General features: G+C 39.0%; 1 protein-coding gene across 1 annotated transcript in view; it reads left to right on the forward strand.

Annotated features, from left to right (window-relative positions):
- The first annotated feature begins 68 nt into the window (after positions 1-68).
- Positions 69-23,867, forward strand: part of LRRC69 (leucine rich repeat containing 69) — a 129,789-nt gene continuing 105,990 nt past the window's right edge. Inside the window, exons 1-2 of the mRNA XM_008001060.3 lie at positions 69-15,875; positions 19,550-19,735. Of these exons, the coding sequence (XP_007999251.2) occupies positions 15,855-15,875; positions 19,550-19,735 (207 nt within the window). The 5' untranslated portion in view covers positions 69-15,854. The remainder of the gene's footprint in view (positions 15,876-19,549; positions 19,736-23,867) is intronic.

The raw sequence follows: 23,867 nt of genomic DNA on the forward strand, positions 1-23,867 counted from the left end.
TTAGAAGTGGAGAAAACTCATTTTGCTTTAGAATTTTACCCAGCCTTTACTTTGTCTTCCCATATAATTGAAAATAATACAATCACAGATTCTTACATTTTAAGGGATTTCAAATAAATATATGACAGCTTATGCCCCAGAGTAGAGAGAAATTAAGTAATAGCTATTTAAGCTATAGCTCTTAGAAATCAGGTAGAAGCTTAGAACCTTTTAGAATAATGAGTGTTTATTTAGGGTAAGTGAAAAATATTTTAAGACCCATAGGTGTTAAAATAAAGAATGAACATTTGTGTGCAAGAATGTGGAGCAGTAAGAAGGAAGTTTGTGCAAATTAATGTTTTCACACAATTGTTAATATATATTGTGCCTTCTTGGTACAGGTTCTTATGAACTAGCTGAAGGACTAGATCAGTTGATTTTCTGAGAATTTATTTGGTGATTTCATGCTATTTTTTTAAAAACTTTTATTGAACAGATGAAACGTTTTCCCTGCCTGTTAAGTTATCACATACATTGATTGTTTCCTCTTGTCTTAAGTCTTTATCTTAGCTCTCATGAGGTTTTAATTCTTAACACATGGGTCTTTCAACCCACCATTGTTCTCTCCCACTTAAGGTCTTGGAACTACTATTCAGAATTGAATGTTTCACCCAACCTGCTTTACCCAGCTTCCTTGTCTTTCTAGTGTCAGCTTACATATTAACAGTACCTACTGAGACAACCCTCCGCACACCTGTTTCTTTCTAATACCTACACACTTGTAATCACTTACTTGAATTTAGTTGTTTTTCATCTATTTTTTTTCCATAGTGTGTTAAGTGCATAGAAACAAGAATTTCTTGTTCACTACTCTTAAAATATCTAGCACATTGCCTGACCTGTCTGCATTGCATGCTTAAAAAATGTTTGTTGATAGGCTTAGAATATCAGTTTAGAGAATAGGATATGAGTAAGGAGTTGCATTAGGTTAACAGACTGCTGGGAATAGAGAGATGGATATGATTTAGAATTGTGGTCACAAAAGGCCTGCTTTTTAATTTACCTTGCCCTTGGATGAATTCTTCAAGTCTTGTGGTCAGTTGAAGGGAGAAAGGGAACCCAAGAGAGCTTTATTTTTTCTTAACTTCCAATAGTAATGTTTCAGCTAATTTACCTTCACATACCAATTAGGTTATTGTCTGATTTTTATAAATCTAAACAAATATAAGAATCCTATAAAATAAGTGTACAGTTCAAAAAAAATTAAAACCTTTGTTAATATACTGACCATGAAGAAGTTCTATAGTTGTCTTATTTCAGTATAATCAGGATGACTAGTATGACATACTGAAATAAATCGCTGCCTTTCTATAAGGCTGCTGAATTTTTATTTCTGTGAATAGGGATGATTATAATCTAGCTCCTTTTTCTTTGTCACTCTTGTATTGACAAAAAGTCTTATTGTTTATAATTTTAACCAAATATAGCATTAACGTGGAGATCAATAACCCCAGTGCATGAGTTTGATGAACAAAAATAATGACCTCACTTTAAATTACATGAGTTTTTAAATTTTTCATTTCATTTCTTAATTTTCTATTTTAGATATAAAGCGTACATGTGCAGATTTATTACATGGGTATATTTTATAATGCTGGAATGTGTGTTTTTCTAGAACCCGTCACCTAAATAGTGAACATTGTACCCAATAGGTAGTTTATCAATCTCCCCCACCCTTTTGGAGTCCCCACTGTCTGTTATTTCCATCTTTATGTACCTGTGTATCCATTGTTTAGCTCTCACTTTATGAGCGAGGACATGTGGTATTTGATTTTCTGTTTCTGTGTTAATTCACTTAGGATAATGGCTTCCAGCTACATCCATGTTGCTGCAAAGGACATGATTTCATTCTTTTTCATAGCTGCATAGTATTCCGTGGTGTCTATGTACCACATTTTCTTTAATCTACCAGTGATAGGCACTTAGGTTGATTCCATGACTTTGCTATTGTGAATAGTGCTGTGATAAACATGAGTGTAGATATTTTTTAATAATATGATTTCCTTTCCTTTGGGTAGATAACCAGTAGTGGGATTGCTGTATTGAATGGTAGTTACATCTTTAGTTCTTTGGGAAATCTCCATACTGTTTTCCACAGGGGTTGAACTAATTTACATTCCCACCAACAGCGTATAAGTGTTCCCTTTTCTCCATATCCTTGGCAACATCTGTTAATTTTTGGCTTTTTAATAATAGCCATTCTGACTGGTGTGAGATGGTATCTCATTGGGTTTTAATTTGCAGTAAGTAAGCGTTTTCTTCACTTTGCCAAATCCTGATGGAAAAATTGCTGTTTTTGAATCAGGCATTCCCACCAGCCCCCACCCACCCCTAGACTTGTGACTGACATCGGAAAGGCCTTATATACCTAGATCGGAGAGTTTCATCAGTGGCACTGTTAACATTTTGAGTTGGATAATTCTTTGTCGTGTCATTGTAAGATGTTTAGCAGCGGCATCTCCTTTCTAAGTACCTGTGTCATCCCCCTCAGGGCACAAAACTGTCCCCAGTTGAGAACCACTTACTAAATCATAAGTTTTATTGCTAACGAGGTTGGAAAGTTCTAAAGAAAACCATTTAGATCACAAACTGGACACAGTAGGTAGTTAGTCATTTACTTTACATGACTTTGGTAACTGCTTAATGCCAGACTTTACATGAATCCCCTTTGAAAAAGTTGAATGGACCTTAACTTTTTTTCCTTTCTCTTCATATTCTTACCTATTAAAATGTGTTTATTTGGCTTTTGGGATTACTGATGGTAGCATTCAGGATAGACTGAGTTGTGCTATGGTAACAACTCAAAAATCTTGGTGTCACATACCAACATGGGAGTGTTTCTTGTATTGCTACATTTTGCAAGTTGGCCGAGGGCCCTGCTCCATGATTTTGTACTGTAGGTCCCAAACTATTTAAGCTGTCACCATCTTAAACTTTATTAGAAGAGAGCATTCTGGAGGATCTCCCTCCAGCAAGTAAATTCTGTGGCTTAGAAGAAACACATCTCATTTCCATTCATTGTCGAATTAGTCACATGGCTTCACCTAAGTAGGAAAGTGCCCAGAAGTGCAGTCCTACCCTGTGTCCTGAAGGCAGGGAGCCGGAATATTTGGTGAACATTACTAAGCATTATTACATGTACTGGAAATCGTGGTCTTTGTGTTCAGACTTATTTCAGTCTTGACCCTGGCGCTTATTGACTAACCTTTCAGAGCTCCTGTTTACTTACATAAAATAGGAATAATAATGTTTTCCTAGTAGGAGAACTATAAAGATAAGTAGGAATGTTTCAATAATGTGTATAGCATATTCTATATAATTTATGGTATTTATGAGAATAATAGTTATTATTTTACAGGTTGGTTATTGGTGTATTATATGTCACCTAAATGGGAGGCAGAAATGTGATAGGCTACTAATCTCTTGGAAAAGTGGGATTGTTAAGGTGGTTTATAAAGCAGAGCCTTGGAATGCTAGAATGAGGGGCCATTTCACTGTTGCTCTTAGAATTAAGCATGTAGGAAATTTTCAGTAACTTGTAGGATATTATGAGACCAAGAAATATCTGATATAATAAGGCAAACATTCTAATAGTATTTCTGTTTTGCTTTCTACTGAATATCTCAAACTTTGATATTTATATTCTGTTTAGGATTTAGCTGTCAAGATTCTTGATTGACATAGAGGTTGTCAGGTTTGGTTTTGATATTCTTAAACTCTTTTGGTATTGTGGGTGAATTAATGTGAATTAAGGAAATACCTGTCCTAAGCTCCATAAAGAATATTCAAGTGCTTTAAAGAAATATTTTGTGTATGTTGTAATATATTTACGAAGTTTCTTTTAATTATTGCTGAAGCATGACACCCTTTGCACATGGAGCTATTTATTTAAACTTGTAATTTTGAATATCTATATATATTTTATTTTGTTTTGTTTTGTTTTTTTCTTTCTTCCTCTCCTCCCCCTGACTCAAAACAGTCTGGATTTGGTCTGTACCATGTCACTGAAACTGCTTCTAAGAGTAGTACCAGGAACTGCTAACTTATCCTTAACTAACTGGAAATCTCTTCTGCCTTTAGCACTGTAGACTACACTCTCCTTGCAATTATCTTTTTCCATAATACTACTTGTGATGGTTAAAATCGAGTGTCAACTTGATTGGATGGAAGTATGCAAAGTATTGTTCCTAGGTGTGTCTCCGAGGGTGTTGCCAAAGAAGGTTAACATTTGAGTCAGTGGACTGGGAGAGACAGACCCACCCTCAATCTGGGTGGGCACCATTTAATTAACTGCCAGCATGGCTAGAATAAAGCAGGCAGAAGAAAGTGGAATGAGCAGACTTGCTGAGTCTTCTGGCCTTCATCTTTCTCCTGTGCTGGATGCTTCCTGCCCTCGAACATCAGACTCCAAGTTCTTCAGCTTTGGGACTCTCGGACTTACCCTAGTGATTTGCCAAGGGCTCCTGGGCCTGCACTCTTGGCTTCCCTACTTTTGAAGTTTTGGGACTTGGACTGGCTTCCTTGTTCCTCACCTTGCAGATGGCCTATTATGGGACTTCACCTTATGATCGTGTGAGTCAATACTCCTTAATAAACTCCCCTTCATATGTATATCTATCCTATTAGTTCTGCCCCTCTAGGGAACCCTGACAAATACACTACTCTTTGCCAAATGGTTCCTCCTCCTTAGGTGCTGTTCTGGTCTGAGCCTCTTCACCTGAATGTCCTTTAGGATGTTATCCTTGACCCTCTTTTTCACACTTAGGTCAGAGCTTCCAAACTGCTGGACTGAATGTGGCTCAGAGACATATTTTGTTAGACCTGTGTAGTGATTTAAAGAAAAAAACAGATGTGAGGTAGTTGGTAGCATTTAAGGGGTGATTTTACCAAAAATTCATATTTCCAGCTTCTCTAAAACAATTAGAATGGCTGTCTACACTGAGCCAGGATTTCCTTGTGGCAGACTCAGGAAGAGGTGAGCAGTGGCTGGAGGTTTCAAACAGGGTTTCACCCACCACCATCTCCACCTGGTCTGCTAACTTAAATTTCTTTTCTCAGTCAAAAATACCTAGTTCCAGCTGGGCCTGGTGGCTCCCACCTGTAATCCCAGCACTTTGGGAGGCAAAGCCAGTGGATTACCTGAGGTCAGTAGTTCGAGACTAGCCTGGCCAACATGGAGAAACCCCGTCTCTACTAAAAATACAAAATTAGCCGGACCTGGTGGTGCATACCTGTAATCCCAGCTACTCGGGAGGCTGTGGCAGGAAAATCTCTTGAATTCAGAAGGCAGAGGTTGCATGCAGTAAGCAGAGATTACACTGCTATACTCCAGCCTTGGGGACAGAGCAAGACTATGTCTCAAAAAAAAAAAAAAAAAAAAAAAAAAAAAAAGGCTTAGTTTCCATGCCAAAATCTTGACATTATCTTATCCCCTTTTTGGTTTATTCCTTACTTTATTAGACTTTGTAGATGTTTAGCTTTCTTACTGCTTAGTTTATCTTAGTATTCTATTTTGTAATCTATTCATTGCTACTTTTTGTTTTGATTGGCTACTTCTGTTTTCTATGTTTAATACTTGATAAAGCTTCCCCAAAATATAAAAATATATATGTGTATTTGTGTATGTGTTTTTAAGTAGAATATTGAGAGATTCCTCTAGCCTAGTGGTAATTAAATGCTGGTCTGTAAACTGATCTCACTGGCAGCATAACAACATTTAGTATAAGATAGTGAGATTTTCATAAAGCAAATTTAATCAATTTAAATAAACTTATATATATGTCATCTTCTTTCAACAGAAGGGTTTAAAATGTCCTTTTATGAATTTGTGGTGGCAGTAGTTGAGAGTGAATTAAAAAAAAATGTCCTCACTTGACAAAATTAAGAGTTGGTAACTCTGTATTTCCTGCAAATCTCTTTCTGTTTTAAAGTCTGTGAACCAGTAATCTATTTCCAGCCACGTAGCCAGTTTAAGGATCTCTTGTATAACATCTCCAACAGATCTTTAGCCCCTCATTTGAGCTTCTCTAACAAGAGTGTACTCAGATATCTAAGCAATAAGTTGAAGTAGTGAGGATAAACAAGAGTATAGTGGCAAGAAATGGCATCAGGGAGACAGATCTTTGGCACAGTGGGCACATGTTAGCACCTTTTATCAGTCTCAGGGGTAGTGCTTGCAACTTGAGATTTGTTAACAGAAAGTGGAGCTCTTAATTTAAATGTGTATATGAGATTGTACAACAGCAAACCACTACCTTTTACTGAGCTCTTACTGTGTGCCAGGCAGTGTGCTAAATGCTTTGCATATGTGGCTTATTTATGCCTCATGGAAAGCAAGGGTTGCTATTTTCATCCCTATTTTTTAGAGAATGAAAATGAGACTTGAGGGCGTTGAGAATGAATTACTTGCTTAAGCTACATAGCTAGTAAGTGACTCTAGAAGGCAGGCTAGAGATTCCAAAGGCTAGTCAGATAGCTAGTAAGTGACTCCAAAAGGTAGGCTTTGAGAATCCAAGACCTTTAAATCAAACCTTCCATTTCCATATTTAAAAAGAAAACTAACCAAGAGAAACCTAGTACCCTTCTTTATTACAGGACAGAATTTCTACAGCAGTTTTCAAGTACATGAAGCATCTGCTCATGTTTGAAACTTTTACCCGAAGTCTCAGACCACATTTTAAATCACAAAATAAGCTTGCCAAAACAAATCAAGTAAGTGCATTGGTTTCTGCCATAACCTGTGTTTATGAACTCCTGTTTTTCATGCATTTTTCCAACTTCCAAAATTTTTATAATTTGTCATGGGCCCTTGTCGTATTAAGAATTAGCCAGATTATTTTGTATTATAGAATGTTAATAAATGAAACAACACTTCTCTGTTAATAAAATTAATGATTGTTTCAACTTTAGGGTCCTTGAGTTCCTAGGATACTGTATATTTTAGCATTCTTACAGCACTTTATACTTCCAGAATAGTTTATAATCATTAGTTAGCTGTTTCCCACACAATCTCTGTGGAATAGATTGGCATTCTTTCTTGTTGTTTTACTGATGAGAAGAGAGATAGATACAGGCAATTTGACTGGCTTTCTAAATTTACACAATAAGTCAGTAACCGTCTGGATTAACATTCAACTTTAGATTCCTAGTTTTTTGCTGAGTTCACAGGCTGTTGCTGTCTCAAAAAGCTGGTGATTTTTTCAATTTACCTGCCAAATGGATTGATTTCGGGTTGCTGGGAAAGCTCTAGATGCTGACATTCCATGAGGCTAACCTGTACAGCACAGAGATCAGCAACCCTTTCATTTTCAGCTGGTGTCCATAAGGAGTGTGTTTAAGATACAGGTGAAAACTCAAAGGTTTGAAAGAGCAAACTCCATCTCTTTTTCTGAATCTCTCTTTCCTAGATTCTCAGTATCTTAATAAACCTAGACCTGCATCACAGCTGTACCCTGCTAAATATTACACAACTCTCATCTCTCCACATCCTAAATTGTGGCTTATCTAATGTTCCTACAAAGAGACCAGATTCTAGTCACAGTCTTACCCAGGTTATACCTATCACTTTATCTCCATCTTGTTTTCCCTATCACCTGGAATAGCACAGAAGCCATTCCTGCCTCTGGTCTTACTCCCTTAAACCATTCTTCTATGCTACTAAAGTGAACTGCCACAAATGCAAATCTGACTACCACTTTCCTGTATCACTTATATTTTTAATTTTTATTTTTTGTATATTCTGATGTTTTGACATCTTAAAAAACCTTTCTGGCTGAGGAGGGGCCGCTCCTACTGGGGTTAGTTGGTTCTTAGAGATAACAAAGGGCAGGTGCAGCCAGGAGCATGACTTTGATATGCAAACTAACCAGTCCTAAGCCAGACCTCCTGTGTCTGACCCATACACCCCAGGAAACAATAGTCCTTTGCTTTAATCATCCCAGGGCCAGGTACCAGACCACTGGGGACCACCTCTAAATCCCAAAACCCACCAGAATTATTCACACTAGCCAGTCCTAAACTGTTTACCCTTCCCTGCTTTGTATTTTCCACAGGAACTCCAATAAAGACTCTGGCCTAGACTGACTTACTTTTTTTTTTTTGAGACAAGAGTCTTGCGCTGTCACCCAGGCTAGAGTGCAGTGGTGCGATCTTGGCTCACTGCACGCTCCACCTCCTGGGTTCACGCCATTCTCCTGCCTCAGCCTCCCGAGTAGCTGGGACTACAGGTGCTCACCACCACGTCCAGCTAATTTGTTTGTATTTTTAGTAGAGACGGGGTTTCACCATGTCAGCCAGGATGGTCTCAATCTCCTGACCTCATGACCCGCCCGCCTCGGCCTCCCAAAGTGCTGGGATTACAGGTGTGAGCCACCGTGCCTGGCCCTCTGGCCTAGACTTTCTACCCTTGCTACTCTATTCTACCTGCTGACAGTCCCCAGTCCTTTCCCATGTGGCCCTGCGTGGCATGCCATGCCTTCTGTTTCTAGGGATTCAAGTATAAATTTCCTTCATAACTATCACTTCTTAATCACTTGATTAAAACAAATTCTGGGTATATTTTAATATACTTTCTAACCTAATCCTTATGATGGCTTCTTATTCCCATAGGATTAAGTCTCCTTATCACGGCATTTAAAAGAGGTCTTTCATGACAGGTCCTATTTACTTCTCCAGCGTCACCTCCCATCCTTTCTTTAGATATATGCACTAGAATAAATTATTTATACTCCCCATGGCCTGTGTATTTCATGCCCCTGAACCTTTTTTTCCATGCTTTTATTTAAATGCTTTTCCACTTCACATTTACTTCATCATCTGGTTAGCTCTTTTTAACCCATTATGACTGGACCCAGCAGTCAATAGCAGGAAATCTTCCTTGAACCAACAGATCAGACTCTTTGCCACTTTGTGTACTGTCACTTCTGCTAGATCTTCTCCTTTGGCTTCTCTGGATTTTAGGGAAGGCATAACACTGGGCACAAAAGTAAACAACCTTATATAGAGGGCTTAACCAGCTCCCATAGTTATGTAAGATCAAATTCCTGTGATAAAACCCATAGTCTATACAATTCCTAATGGTTTGTATTGTTACTATTTTTTATTAAATCTGGATATACAATTTACTGCTACTAAGCCATGAAGTAGGAGCTTTGGCACTGAGCTTGAGTATAAGTTAGAAGGGCCTTGAAGAGACTGTTAACAGGACCCTAATGTCACTTCAGGAAGCTATTGGTGAAGGTTTAAACAAGGTGAGAGATATTACTGGAAACTGGAAGAATGGTGACTCTTGTGACATAGTAGCAGAAATTTTAGCAATGGTGGAAATTTATTTTCCATGAAACAGTGGAAAATAAGTATAGCTCAACTGCATGATCTCACTAAAGAGGTTTCTAGGCAATGTTGAAGGTGCTATCTGGATTCTTGTAGCCCCTATAGCAAAAGACAAAAGGAGAAAAAGGCAAGCAAGAGAAAAAATTGTTCAGTATGAAGGAGCCACAGCTTTTTGGGTTTGAAAAATACTTTCTTTCATTCCTAACCTCTCCAGACAGTGAATGATGCCAAAATTAAGCAATCTGTTCCAGACAGAGTCAATAAAGGGAACTCTGAGTAAAATGATGAAGATGAAAAGGCATAGCTATAAAAGGCTTTGTTAAGAACTCAGAAAGCTTGGAGGGCGGTTCCAAGATGGCCGAATAGGAAGAGCTCCAGGCTACAGCTCCCAGCGTGAGTGACACAGAAGACGGGTGATTTCTGCATTTCGGACTGAGGTACCAGGTTCATCTCACTGGGGCGTGTTGGACAGTGGGTGCAGAACTGGATGCAGGACAGTGGGTGCAGCCCACCTAGCAAGAGCTGAAGCAGGGTGAGGCATCACCTCACCCAGGAAGTGCAAGAGGTAAGGGAATTCCCTTTCCTAGCCAAGAGAAACCATGACAAACAGCACCTGGAAAATCGGATCACTCCCACCCTAATACTGCACTTTCCCAAGGGTCTTAGCAAACGTCACACCAGGAGATAATATCCCACACCTGGCTCGGAGGATCCCATGCCCATGGGGCCTCCCTTATTGCTAGCACAGCAGTCTGAGATCTAACTGCAAGGTGGCAGGAAGGCTGGGGGAGGGGCGCCTGCCATTGTTGAGGCTTGAGTAGGTAAACAAAGCATCCAGGAAACTCGAACTGGGTGGAGCCCACTGCAGCCCAAGGAGGCCTGCCTGCCTCTGTAGACTCCACCTCTGGGGACAGGGCATAGCCAAACAAAAGGCAGCAGAAACCTCTGCATATGTAAATGTCCTGGTCTGACAGCTTTGAAGAGGGTAGTGATTCTCCTAGCACGGAGTTTGAGATGTGAGAACAGACAGACTGCCTCCTCAAGTGGGTCCCTGACCCCCAAGTAGCCTAACGGGGAGGCACCCGCCAATAGGGGCAGACTGACACCTCACACGACCAGGTACCTCTCTGAGATGAAGCTTCCAGAGGAACAATCAGGCAGCAACATCTGCTGTTCAGCAATATTCACTCTTCTGCAGCCTCTGCTGCTGATACCCAGGCAAATAGGGTCTGGAGTGGACCTTGAGCAAACTCCAACAGACATGCAGCTGAGGGTCCTGACTGTGAAAAGGAAAACTAACAGAAAGGACATCCACACCAAAACCCCATCTGTACGTCACCATCATCAAAGACCAAAGGTAGATAAAACCACAAAGATGGGGAAAAAACAGAGCAGAAAAGCTGAAAATTCTAAAAATCAGAGCGCCTCTCCCCTCCAAAGGAATGCAGCTCCTTGCTGGCAATGGAACAAAGCTGGACGGAGAATGACTTTGACGAATTGAGAGAAGAAGGCTTCAGACGATCAAACTTCTCAGAGCTAAAGGAGGAAGTTCGAACCCATCGCAAAGAAGATAAAAACCTTGAAAAAAGATTAGACAAATGGCTAACTAGAATAACCAATGTAGAAAAGTCCTTACATGACCTGACAGAGCTGAAAATCATGGCACAAGAACTACATAACAAATGCATAAGCTTCAGTAACCAATTTGGTCAACTGGAAGAAAGGGTATCAGTGATTGAAGATCAAATGAATGAAATGAAGTGAGAAGAGAAGTTTAGAAAAAAAAGAGTAAAAAGAAACAAACAAAACCTCTAAAAAATATGGGATTATGTGAAAAGACCAAATCTACGTCTGATTGGTGTACCTGAAAGTGATGGGGAGAATGGAACCAAGTTGGAAAACACTCTGCAGGATATTATCCAGGAGAACTTCCCCAACCTAGCAAGGCAGGCCAACATCCAAATTCAGGAAATACAGAGAACACCACCAAGATAGTCCTTGAGAAGAGCAACTCCAAGACACATAATTGTCAGATTCACCAAGGTTGAAATGAAGGAAAAAATCTTAAGGGCAGCCAGAGAGAAAGGTTGGGTTACCCACAAAGGGAAGCCCATCAGACTAACAGCAGATCTTCATGCTAAAAACTCTCAATAAATTCGGTATTGATGGAATGTATCTCAAAATAGTAAGAGCTCTTTATGACAGACTCACGGCCAATATCACACTGAATGGGCAAAAACTGGAAGCATTCCCTTTGAGAACTGGCACAAGACAGGGATGCACTCTTTCACTCCTATTCACTCCTTTTCACTCCTATTCCACATAGTGTTGGAAGTTCTGGCCAGGGCAATCAGGCAAGAGAAAGAAATAAAGGGTATTCAGTTAGGAAAAGAGGAAGTCGAATTGTCCCTGTTTGCAGATGACATGATTGTATATTTAGAAAACCCCACTGTCTCAGCCCAAAATCTCCTTAAGCTAATTAGCAACTTCAGCAAAATCTCAGGATAAAAAATCAATGTGCAAAAATGACAAGCATTCTTACACACCAATAACAGACAAACAGAGAGCCAAATCATGAGTGAGCTCCCATTCACAATTGCTTCAAATAGAATAAAATACCTAGGAATCCAACTTACAAGGGATGTGAAGGACCTCTTCAAGGAGAACTGAAAACCACTGCTCAATGAAATAAAAGAGGACACAAACAAATGGAAGAACATTCCATGCTCATGGATAGGAAGAATCAATATCGTGAAAATGGCCATACTGCCCAAGGTAATTTATAGATTCAATGCCATCCCCATTAAGCTACCAATGACTTTCTTCACAGAATTGGAAAAAACTACTTTAAAGTTCATATGGAACTAAAAAACAGCCTGCATTGCCAAGACAATCCTAAGCCAAAAGAACAAAGCTGGAGGCATCATGCTACCTGACTTCAAACTATACTACAAGGCTACAGTAACCAAAACAGCATGGTACTGGTACCAAAACAGAGATATAGACCAATGGAACAGTACAGAGCCCTCAGAAATAATACCACACATCTACAACCATTTGATCTTTGACAAACTTGACAAAAACAAGAAATGGGGAAAGGATTCCCTGTTTAATAAATTGTGCTGGGAAAACTGGCTAGCTATAAGTAGAAAGCTGAAACTGGATCCCTTCCTTACACCTTATACGAAAGTTAATTCAAGATGGATTAGAGACTTAAATGTTAGACCTAAAACCATAAAAACTCTAGAGGAAAACCTAGGCAATACCATTCAGGACACAGGCATGGGCAAGGACTTCATGTCTAAAACACCAAAAGCAATGGCAACAAAAGCCAGAATTGACAAATGGGATCTAATTAAACTAAAGAGTTTCTGCACAGCAAAAGAAACTATCATCAGAGTGAACAGGCAACCTACAGAATGGGAGAAAGTTTTTGCAATCTACTCATCTGACAAAGGGCTAATATCTAGAACCTACAAAGAACTCAAACAAATTCACAAGAAAAAAACAACCACATCAAAAAGTGGGCAAAGGATATGAACAGATACTTCTCAAAAGAAGATATTTATGCAGCCAACAGACACATTGAAAAAAAGCTTATCATCACTCACCATCAGAGAAATGCAAATCAAAACCACAATGAGACACCATCTCACACCAGTTAGCATGTCGATCATTAAAAAGTCAGGAAACAACAGGTGCTGGAGAGGATGTGGAGAAATAGGAAAACTTTTACAGTGTAAACTAGTTCAACTATTGTGGAAGACAGTGTGGCAATTCCTCAAGGATCTAGAACTAGAAATACCATTTGACCCAACCATCCCATTACTGGGTATATACCCAAAGGATTATAAATCATGCTGCTCTAAAGACACAAGCACACGTATGTTTATTGCAACACTATTCACAATAGCAAAGACTTGGAACCAACCCAAATGTCCACCAGTGATAGACTGAATTAAGAAAATGTGGCACATATACACCATGGAATACTATGCAGTCATAAAAAAGGATAAGTTCATGTCCTTTGTAGGGACATGGATGCAGCTGTAAACCATCATTCTCAGCAAACTATCGCAAGAATAGAAAACCAAACACCACATGTTATCGCTCATATGTGGGAACTGAACAATGAGAACACTTGGATATAGGAAGGGGAACATCACACACCGGTACCTGTTGTGGGGTTGAGGGAGGGGGAAGGGATAGCATTAGGAGATATACCTAATGTAAATGACGAGTTAATGGGTGTAGCACACCAACATGGCACATGTATACATATGTAACAAACCTACACGTTGTGCACATGTACCCTAGAACTTAAAAGTATATAAAAAATTAAATAAATAAATAAAAAGAACTCAGGAAGGTTAAATATGCTGTCTTACCAATAAACAATAGGGTCCCTAAAAATCTTAACGATAATGTCTCACAGCAGTTTCACATGGGAACCCAAGATAGAGGCGGGCCGTCCAAAAGAGATTTGTGGGTGTGGCTTTTGTCAGATGGAGTAAATTATAAACTGTTTTAAAAGAAACCCATGAAGTTTTAAAATGATTTGCATCAGGTTGGATTGAAAAGGACAATAAAATGAAAACATAAACCTTCATGCACTGTTAGTAGGAGTGTAAAATAGTGTAGCCACTGGAAAATCTGCCAGTACCTCAAAAGATGGAACATAGAGGTACCATATGACCTAATAATTCCACCCCTAGGTATATACCCAAGAGAATGAAAACATATCCACATAAAAAGTTGTACACAGATGTTTATAGCAGCATTATTTGTAATAACCAAAAAGTAGAAACACTGTAAATGCCCATCAACTGATGAGTGGAAATGTAAACTGTGATGTATTCATACAATTGAATATTATTTGACAACAAAAATAAATGGAGTGCCAGTACATGCTGTAACATGGATAAGCCTTTGTATTAGTCTGTTTCGGCAGTTCTGTAAAGAAATACCTGAGACTGGATAATTTATAAATAAAAGAGGTTTAATTGGCTCAGAGTTCTGCAGGTTGTAAAGTAAGTGTAGTAGCTTCTGCTTCTGTGGAGGCCTCAGGAATTTTCCAGTCATGGTGCAAGGCAAAAGAGAAGCAAGGCACATTTCACATGGCTGGAGCAGGAGGGAGTGGGGGGAGGTGCCACCGCTTTTAAACAAACAGATCTCACAGTAACTCACTAATATGAGAACAGTACCAAGAGGGATATCTGCCCCCATGATCCAATCACCTCTCAACAGGTCCCACCTCCAACACTGGGGATTACAGTTTGATATGAGATTTGGGTGGGGACCCAGATCCAAAGCATCTCAGCCATGAAAACATGCTAAGTAAAGTAAGCCATCACAAAAGTCCACATATTATATAATTTCATCTATATACAATCCCCAGAATAGGCAAATCTATACAGATAAAAAGTAGATTTATGGTTGCCTAGGGTTGGGGTAAATGGGAGGAATGGATAGTGATTCTTAAAGGCTTCAGGCTTTCTTTTGGAGATGATGAAAATATTCGAAAGTGGATTATGGTGGTAGTTACACAAGTTGGTAAATATCCTAAGGAACCATCAACTTGTATACTTTAAATGGTTGAATTAATGGTATGTGAATTTTATCTCAAGAAAGCTGTTATCAAAAAGGAATTAAAATGAAGAGAGGCCCTTGAACTTCTATGGACAGGGAGCAGACTGAGGAAAATATTTGGCAAACATGGGCTACATTTTATGGAAAAGGAAAGAAATTCAGAGGATGGAATCAGGAGCCCAAATAGGGGAACCAAAAGCTAATCCCAGGCAGTACATGTGGGCGGGGTGCAGTCGCTCACTCCTGTAATCCCAGCACTTTGGGAGGCTGAGGCAGGTGGATCACTTGAGGTCAGGAGTTCAGGACCAGCCTGGCCAACATGGCGAAAGCTTGTCTCTACTAAAAATACAAAAATTAGCCAGCCATGGCGGCATGTGCCTGTAATCTCAGCTACTCAGGAGGCTGAGGCAGGAGAATTCCTTGAACCCAGGAGGCGGAGGTTGCAGTGAGCTGAGATCGTGCCACTGCACTCCAGCCTGGGTGAAAGAGCGAGACTCCATCTCAAAAGCAAAAAACAAACAAACAAAAAATGACAACCTTGTGCCTCATTTGATTTCAGAATTGCTATAAACCAGTGGCTACTTTGTTCCTCTGATTTTTCCTTTTTTTTTTTTGAATGGGACTAACTATTGCCTGCCATTTGTTTTACCTATGTTGTATTCTAGGTACATGTGGACAGATAACTTGTCTCTTTAGTTGATAGGTCTTCAGGTCAAGATGAACTGCACTCAAGCTGAACTCAAGGAACTGCCTCAGAGGAGCTTCATCCACCTTCGTACCTAACTTAGATGACAAGATCTTTGGACCTGATGTTCTAAATAGATGAAACTTTTGGGGAAGGGGGTTTTGCAGGAAGAGTGTCTCTGTTTTGCACATGGGAGGAATGTAAACAGCTCATGGCTACAGTGTGGACTGTGGTAGGTTTTAAAACATGTCCACAAATTTTTAGTTACTTGCTTTCAAGAGGCAGAGTCTAATTTTTCTTCCTTTGAATATGAGCTCGTTTCTGTGACTTGGTTCTAATGCATAAAATGTGGTAGAGGTGATTCTGTATGACTTCTGAAGTAAGGTCATGAAAGTAATACAGCTTCCACTCCACTTTCTCTCTTGGGATGCTTACCCTTCAAACCAAGCCACCATGTTGGGAGGAAGTCCAAGCCACATTGGAGAGGCTGCATGTAGAGGCTGATCACCCTAAGGCCCTAGCCAACAAGAAGTGTCTACCACCAGATGTGGGTTAGTGAACCTTTAGATAGTTTCTGCCCCAGACTTCGAGCTGCTATAGCTGTCACTAAGAACTATAGGCAAGCCTTGCCCAGATTAAGATTTGTCAATAAAGGCTGGGCATGGTGGCTCACGCCTATAATCCCAGCACTTTGGGAGGCCAAGGCAGGCGGATCACGAGGTCAGGAGATCGAAGCCATCCTGGCTAGAACAGTGAAACTCCATCTCTAGTAAAAATACAAAAAATTAGCTGGGCGTGGTGGTGGGCGCCTGTAGTCCCAGCTACTTGGGAGACTGAGGCAGGAGAATGGCGTGAACCCAGGAGGCAGAGCTTGCAGTGAACTGAGATCGTACCACTGCACTCCAGCCTGGGTGACAGAGTGAGACTCCGTCTCAAAAAAGAAAAAAAAAAACCAGATTTGTCAATAAAATAAATATTTTAGGCCATTAAGATGTGTGGTGGTTTGTTTCCCAGTGATAGATAACTGGAACAGGCAGTATGAATAGGATTGATTATATATTGGAAGTAAGGGAGAAGAAACACTCAAGAATGTTAACCAGGTTTTCTAGGTTCAGCAGATTAACAGAAAGCAGTGTCAGATTGTATTGATTTGTTTACCCACTTAAAGCAGTAACAAATTTCCAGGGTTTGGACAGTGTCAGCTGGGATGCTAGCCACCCAATAGTTTCTTAAGAGGTGATGATTGTCATGGAATTTTTTTTTTTTTTTAAACAAAGCCTTGTAATCAGTTTGTTTTGATAGTAACAGCTTTATTATTCTTAGGAAACAAATAATATCAAAGTAAAGAAGATGAAGCATAAGTTTGGAAGAGGGAAGGCAAACAGCAGTGACTAAGAAGCTGAAAAATTATTTTATCTGTCATTCTAGCAACTGAAAGTCACTATTAGCACCTCTTGATTTACTATTATGATATTGATATTCATTATAATCCCTTTAAAAATTTAATGATCCTTTTTTAGAATTCTGGCACTTGCTTTTACTCTCTTACTGGAAGAGGTCTTGTCTCTAATAGCATTCTCTCAGTGAGGCCTTTCCTGGTCATCCTGTTTAAAATTGTAAACTTCTCATTTCCCACACTCCCTATTTCTCTTTTCTGCTTAGTTTTTTTCCCTTGGCATGAAATCACCATCTAACATAGTAGATTTACTTATCTGATTGTTTTTCTTCCCCTACTAGAATGGAATTTCCTTGAGAACAGAAATTTTTATCTTTTTCATTCACTCCTGCAACAGTGTTGACTATATAGTAGGTGCTCAGTAAATATTTGTTGAATAAATAAATTAAGTGATTTCTGAATGCCAAAGGAAGGATTGATTTCTGTTCAGATCACTTTCAGCGCAGAATGTATTTTATAATGTTTAGGTTTTTGGAAATCCACATCTAAGTGTGTCACATACATGTGTAATCCTAATGCCTCTAAGATGCATCCTATCTGGGTGCTGATGGGGTTGCGTGTTACTGGCCACAGCTCCCCTCCCTCTCCTTTTTGTTCCCATTTTAATGTTTTATTTGGAAATTTTTAAACATATGCAGAAATACCAAGACTAATATAATGAATGCTGATATGGTTTGGATTTGTGTCCCCTCCAAAATCTCATGTTCAATTATAATCCCCAGTGTTGGAGATGGGGCCTGGTGGGAGGTGATTGGATCCTGGGGGTGGAGTTCTCATGAATGGATTAGCATCCCCTCAGTGCTGTTCTGCTGATAGTGAGTGAGTGAGTTATCCTGAGATCTGGTTGTTTAAGTGTTAGCACCTCCTTCCTCTCTGTCTTCCTCTGGCTCTGGCCATGTGAAGTGTTGGCTCCCCCTTTGCCTTCCACCATTATTGTAGGTTTCCTTAGGGCTCCCCAGAAGCTGAGCAGATGCCAGCACCATGCTTCCTGTATAGCCTGCAGAACTGTGAGCCAATTAAACCTCTTTTCTTTATAAATTACCTAGTCTCAGGTATTTCTTTATAGCAGTGCGAGAATGGACTAATACAACCCCCATGTGTCTATTACTCAGCATTAATAATTATCAACATTTTGTCAATCTTGTTTGATCAGTTTCTTCCACCCACTTTTCCCCTAGATTATTTTAAAGAAAACTCAAGATATCATTTTATTTCACTTGAAAATTTCAGTATGCATTTCTGAATGTTAAGCACATTTAAAATAAATACTACCACCATACCATTTTCAGACGTAACAGAATTAATTTCTCTCATCTAATAGCCCACGAAGAAATTTCCCTGAGATGTTTGTATTCAATTGAAGATTCAAATACAGTCCAGACATTGCATTTAGCTGTTATTTGCCCTAAGTTTCACTTACCTCATAACAGTTTTCCCTCCTTTTTATTAATGCTTTTCATTTGTTGGTGAAACCTTGTGACATGGGACCAGGGACCAGTCCTGTAGAATCTTCCATGTTATAGATTTGACTGTTTCCCTATAGTGAACTTAACTTATTCTCTGGTTCTCTTTTTTTGTAAATCGTAGTTAGATCTTGAAGCCATGATTAGATTCAGATTTAATTTTTGGGCAGGAACATTTCATAGGTGGTGCTGCTGTGTACTTTTTAATTCATTACCTCATAAGGCTTATAATGTGATTGTCTCAATTTTATGGAAGCTAAAATTGATTAGTGGGTTATTAACCTGATCACTTGATTATAAAGTTCCTCATCAACCTTTCATCTAATACTTTTAGTCTCCAATTATGATTTTTGCATAGCTCCATTATTTTATTAGAATTTGCAAAAATTGTGATTATTCTAAAGTTATTTTTTCTTTCTCATTTATTAGTTTTGATTCTTGTGAAAAAGAACTTCATTAACTATTAAGATATATTTAAGTACAGTTTGTACTGGAAGAGCAGAATACATGCTTATATTTTTTCCTTTATCAATTTTCAGACTGAGTTGGTGCACTAGTAATTCCCAGTGTGAGTAATGTTTCTTTTTAAAAAATTCCATATGAACTCAGATTTTAATGTATTTTGATATGTTTCAGTCTACTGTAAATTATTTTTTTCTGATCCTTAATATTTTCCATCTTAGACTAGTGGGAGCTCCTAGAAATTCACTTCTGTGTCTTCATTAATCTCTAATAACTTCAACATTGCGGTATAAGCTATCTTAGGCTTACCTGATACATTTCCTGCCCCAAACCTGGACCAGCTACTCTCCCTTCATATCTTTCACATGGGAAAATAATCTAATGCTTCCCGCCTTCAACATGGTGGATCTCAGAATGTTCTTGCTTCTATGACACACCAATTCTGTAATTAGAGGTTCTAAAGCTGTATAATAAAGAACTCTAATCTCTAATGGTTACCTTCTTTGTTTCTACTTCTTTTCCAAGATCATGACTGAGAGATTGTTAATAAAAGCATTGAGTGGTGGTAAAAACACGAAGATCATTACTTTGAATGGGAAGAAGATGACAAAGATGCCCTCAGCATTAGGAAAACTGCCCAGCCTGAAGACTTTAGTCCTTCAGAATAACCTAATCCCTAAAGTGTGCCCAGAGTTACGCACCTTGACCCAGGTGAGGAACAGTGTTTTGTTGTTGTTGTTTGGTTTTGAAGATGGAAAACAGGAAGAGAGAAAAAAGAGGTAAGAGACAGAACAATAACACTTCGATCTGTGGAGACTTCGGTCTCTGGAGACTTAATGTGGAGTGTTGCAGGAGAGGCATCAGAAGGCTTTATCCCTTAGGGAATTCCATGTGGTAGGGAGAGGTGTTTCAATTTATTCATGTGCTCTTTGGCCCACGTCTGGAATCAGGGGACTGGGTCTCTGCCACACTCATCTTTCTGGAGGCTGTCATCTGGAAAGGGGTTGGAAACCTGGATCTGCTCATCTACCTTGGGGGCTCACATCTGGAAGTAGTTTTGAGGATCCAGGAGATGATGTTCACCCTGGGGACTGTCCTGAAGCTTTTGCTTATGGAATGAAGAGACATTTAGGATGTAGGAAGGGAGTTCCTTTTCAATTTCCTAGGGCAGGCTGAAACTTTGAAATGGCGTGTTGGCAGGGAATAGGAAGGAAGGGACATTTATTTCTCTTGAAATAGTCTTTTAAGGAAGGTTAATATTCTAAATAAAAAATATTCTTTTTTAAAGAGCAATAGCTGACATGAATGAATCCCAGATGCTTGTGTGAAACCTTTCTGCCTAACAATGTGAAACTCTAGCTGCCAAAAATCTTGAGGTTGAGAGAAGGCAAGGGATATTAACTTGGTAATTTTCTTTTTGTTCGCTTCTGAATTGTCATCAGCACAGGAAGAACCTATAAGCAGCTAAGGCATTGTAACTCATTAATTTTGAGTTTACAGTTCCAAAAAATAAATCTGTATTTTCTTACTTTCACCGTACCTCATTTCCTTTTAGGTTTAAGAAACTGAGTTTGTAATCTGCAGTTGTGTCTTTGTAAGAAATAGGGTAACATTTACAAATTCCCCACTTCATTAGTAATTGCAGAAAGTATACTTGTAGTTACAAGACAACAAGGACTTGGAATTTTTTAATAAGAAAGAGGAGTTTCTACGCAAGAGAATTTGGGACTTGACTGAGTCATGAACCTATTCTCTCCCTCTATTTGAATTTATTTCCATTAAAGTAATACCATTGGTTACAGAGAATTAAATATTACAAAAAGTGTATAACAAGAAGCTATCTTCTATCCTACTTCCCCTCATCTCCAATCCTGGTCTTCATATATAACCACTTTTAACTCATCTATTTTCTTGATTTGTCTATATTTGGCATCATTTTTCTTCATCTTCTAGATAGTTATATTAATGTATCTATTGTATATTGGCCCACATCTGGAATCAGGGGATTAGGTCTACAGGTATCTTTTACATGTGGTGTTACTACACCTTTATTTCTTCCTTCATCAACTGCAGTCTCTTTTGACTCCCCACTTCCCCACTTCGTAAGATGACAGTGTCAGCCTCTGTAATCCACCTTCAACTGTCCTTTCCTCTCCTCCCTCACAAACTCTGAAGTTTTTACTTTTATAAGACTTAGAGCTTTTATATTGTATTAAGTTATAAGCATAATTATTTGTTTTGTGTCTTGGATAACTCTTCTAAAAATATATATTACTAATAAATAAATATTCACATGGGGTCAATTAATCTATGATTCTATTTTCTTTCTTATATGCAATTTTTGTTCCCTTAGGGTTTCTAATAACCTTTCCTTTGTTCTTGTGCCTTAGCTTTATGGTGGCCTCATTTTATTTCAAACTCAACCATATTATTTTTTTCTGTCAAATGTACTTTTCCTTGAGAGACTTCCCTCTAAGACCCTCCATCCTCTGCCCCAATCTAAGTTGATTGCTATCTAGGTTTGCTAATACCGTCAGCCAAAGACATTCACTTTGTTGCTCTCTTAAATTGGACCCACTGTTTCCTGTATCCTGTATTTTCCTTTCTTGGCTTGCTCTCTTAGTTTTTCCAGGAGTCTCGAGAAATCATCCTAGTCTGGGTATGTGGTAGTTAAATTGTTTGATCCCTTGCATATCTGAAAATGTCTGTATTCTTGTCTCACACTTGGTTAATAGTTGTTTAGTAAAAAGTTACAGATTCCAAAATATATTTCCATAGGAAAAAGCCCCAAGAGTCTGATTATCATTACATTGTCTTCTTGTGGCTCCCTTTATTACTTCTCTTCTTATTCTTCTATTTAGGGGTAACCTAAATGTTGACTTCTGTTTGTTCACACTCAGTTCCTTCACCAAGAAGCTGGCTCAGCCCAGTGCTTACTTTTAAAGAGGAAATTACACCATTAAGAATTCAACTGATTTGAAACTAGGCTGCTTATAGTCTAGTCTATCTTTAAAGTACTTTAAAAGTCAGATTCAGGCCAATGGCATATGTTTAGCTGTTCATGAGCTAGCAATTTTTCTTATATAGGGTCTTGGAGAGATTGTGGAATTTTGGGGAAAAAAACTATTTTCCCTGTGTGATGGGAGTTCTAGAAGCATGCTAGATAAAATGTGCTAGAAACCCTTAAAGAATGGTTGTAGATTATCATACAGTTCAGATGTACAGCTCCATCCCTCTCACAGTTGGTAATAAAGGGCAGATGGCCTGGTGTGGTGGCTCACATCTGTAATCCCCGGCAGTATGGGAGGCTAAGGTGAGCAGATTGGGCTCAGTAGTCTGAAACTGGCCTGGGCAACATAGTGAGACCTCCTCTCTACAAAAAAATAAAAATAAAAAATTAGTCAGGCACGGTGGCACGTGCCTGTAGTTCCAGAGGATTGCCTGAGGATATGCGAGGTTGCAGTGAACTGAGATTGCACCACTGCACTCCAGCCTGGGCTGCAAAGTGATTCTGTCTCATTAAAAAAAGGAAAGGCAGATGAAGGTTTCAAAGAAAGAGACAGCTTAGAGAATTGAAAAGAGCCCTAGATGAGAGTTTAGAAGTGCTGGCACAACTTAACTGGTTGAACCAGCTATATACAAGGCACTTAGTTTCTTTGGGCCTCAATTTCTGCCTAAGCATTGAGGACCATCTGTGTCTCAGGCACTCAGAACTGGTGATTCAGCGATGAGCAAAACAGATGGAAATCTCTGCCCTCGTAGAGTTTATGCTCTAGTCAGGAGTGATGTAAGAAACAAAGAGGGAAAATAGGACGTGAGGCGGTGATTAGTGTTAAGGGGAAAAATAAAGCAGAGAAAAGGGGCAGGGCATATTGTGTCATTCAGCTGACCTGACTGATGCCACAGAGTGTCTTGTGGGCTTTATAACTTGGTGATGTATATATCGAAATTCAGTGATTATAATTCTTATTCTAACAGTTTTCTCTAAAATTCCCGTGTACTTTTAAAGTTAATTTGAACTCTTTCTTATGTTCTGTAGTCATACCCTTTATTGATAATGCTTAAAGCTACCCATCTACCTATGACTTTTGTTTCATTTTGTTTTATGTCTACTGTGTTTGTCTTTTGAAGTAGCCTTTTATCATCATACGAAGCCCAGTTTGCCCCAGTATACTGATTTTTTGGTCACATTTCCCACAGAATGTGAAGTATTAAAATAGTCTTGATTTTTTTTTTAATTCCTAAAACAAAAATACTACTTTTAAATTTCTTTACTCACAAAATGGTAACAGAATAACATCAACCATTTAGTGGGAGCCAAGCGTAGTATCAGGAGCTTATCATTTTCTACAACTTGCAAGAAAGTTATTACCCTCATACTGTTAATAAAACGTAGGGTTCAGGAAGAGGTAAAATTATTTATCAAAGGTCACTCAACCAGTAAATATAAAATGAGGTCTCCTTGGAGGTTGCTCTCAGATCTATTGTTGCTCTCAGCTCTATTGTGTTATTTATTATTCTATATATTTACTGTGAAATGTATCAGGGTCTGGTGTTCAATTTATAGTTCTTAAAAACTGAGTTGCCTAAAGATGACTGCTTTGAACACTACATGCATTGTACCCTCCTCCCATTTGTTTGCATTTTTTTTTTTTTCTTTTAAGAGATAGGTCTTGCTCTGTCACCCAGGCTGGAGTGCAGTGGCGTGATCTTGGCTCACTGCAACCTCCACCTCCCAGGTTCAAGCGATTCTCCTTCCTCAGCCTCCCGAGTAGCTGGGATTACAGGCGCCTGCCACCATGCCTGGCTAATTTTTTTGTTTTTTTAGTAGAGACGGGGTTTT

This window comes from Chlorocebus sabaeus, chromosome 8 (assembly GCF_047675955.1).
Source record: "Chlorocebus sabaeus isolate Y175 chromosome 8, mChlSab1.0.hap1, whole genome shotgun sequence".
In the NCBI taxonomy this organism is placed as follows: domain Eukaryota; kingdom Metazoa; phylum Chordata; class Mammalia; order Primates; family Cercopithecidae; genus Chlorocebus; species Chlorocebus sabaeus.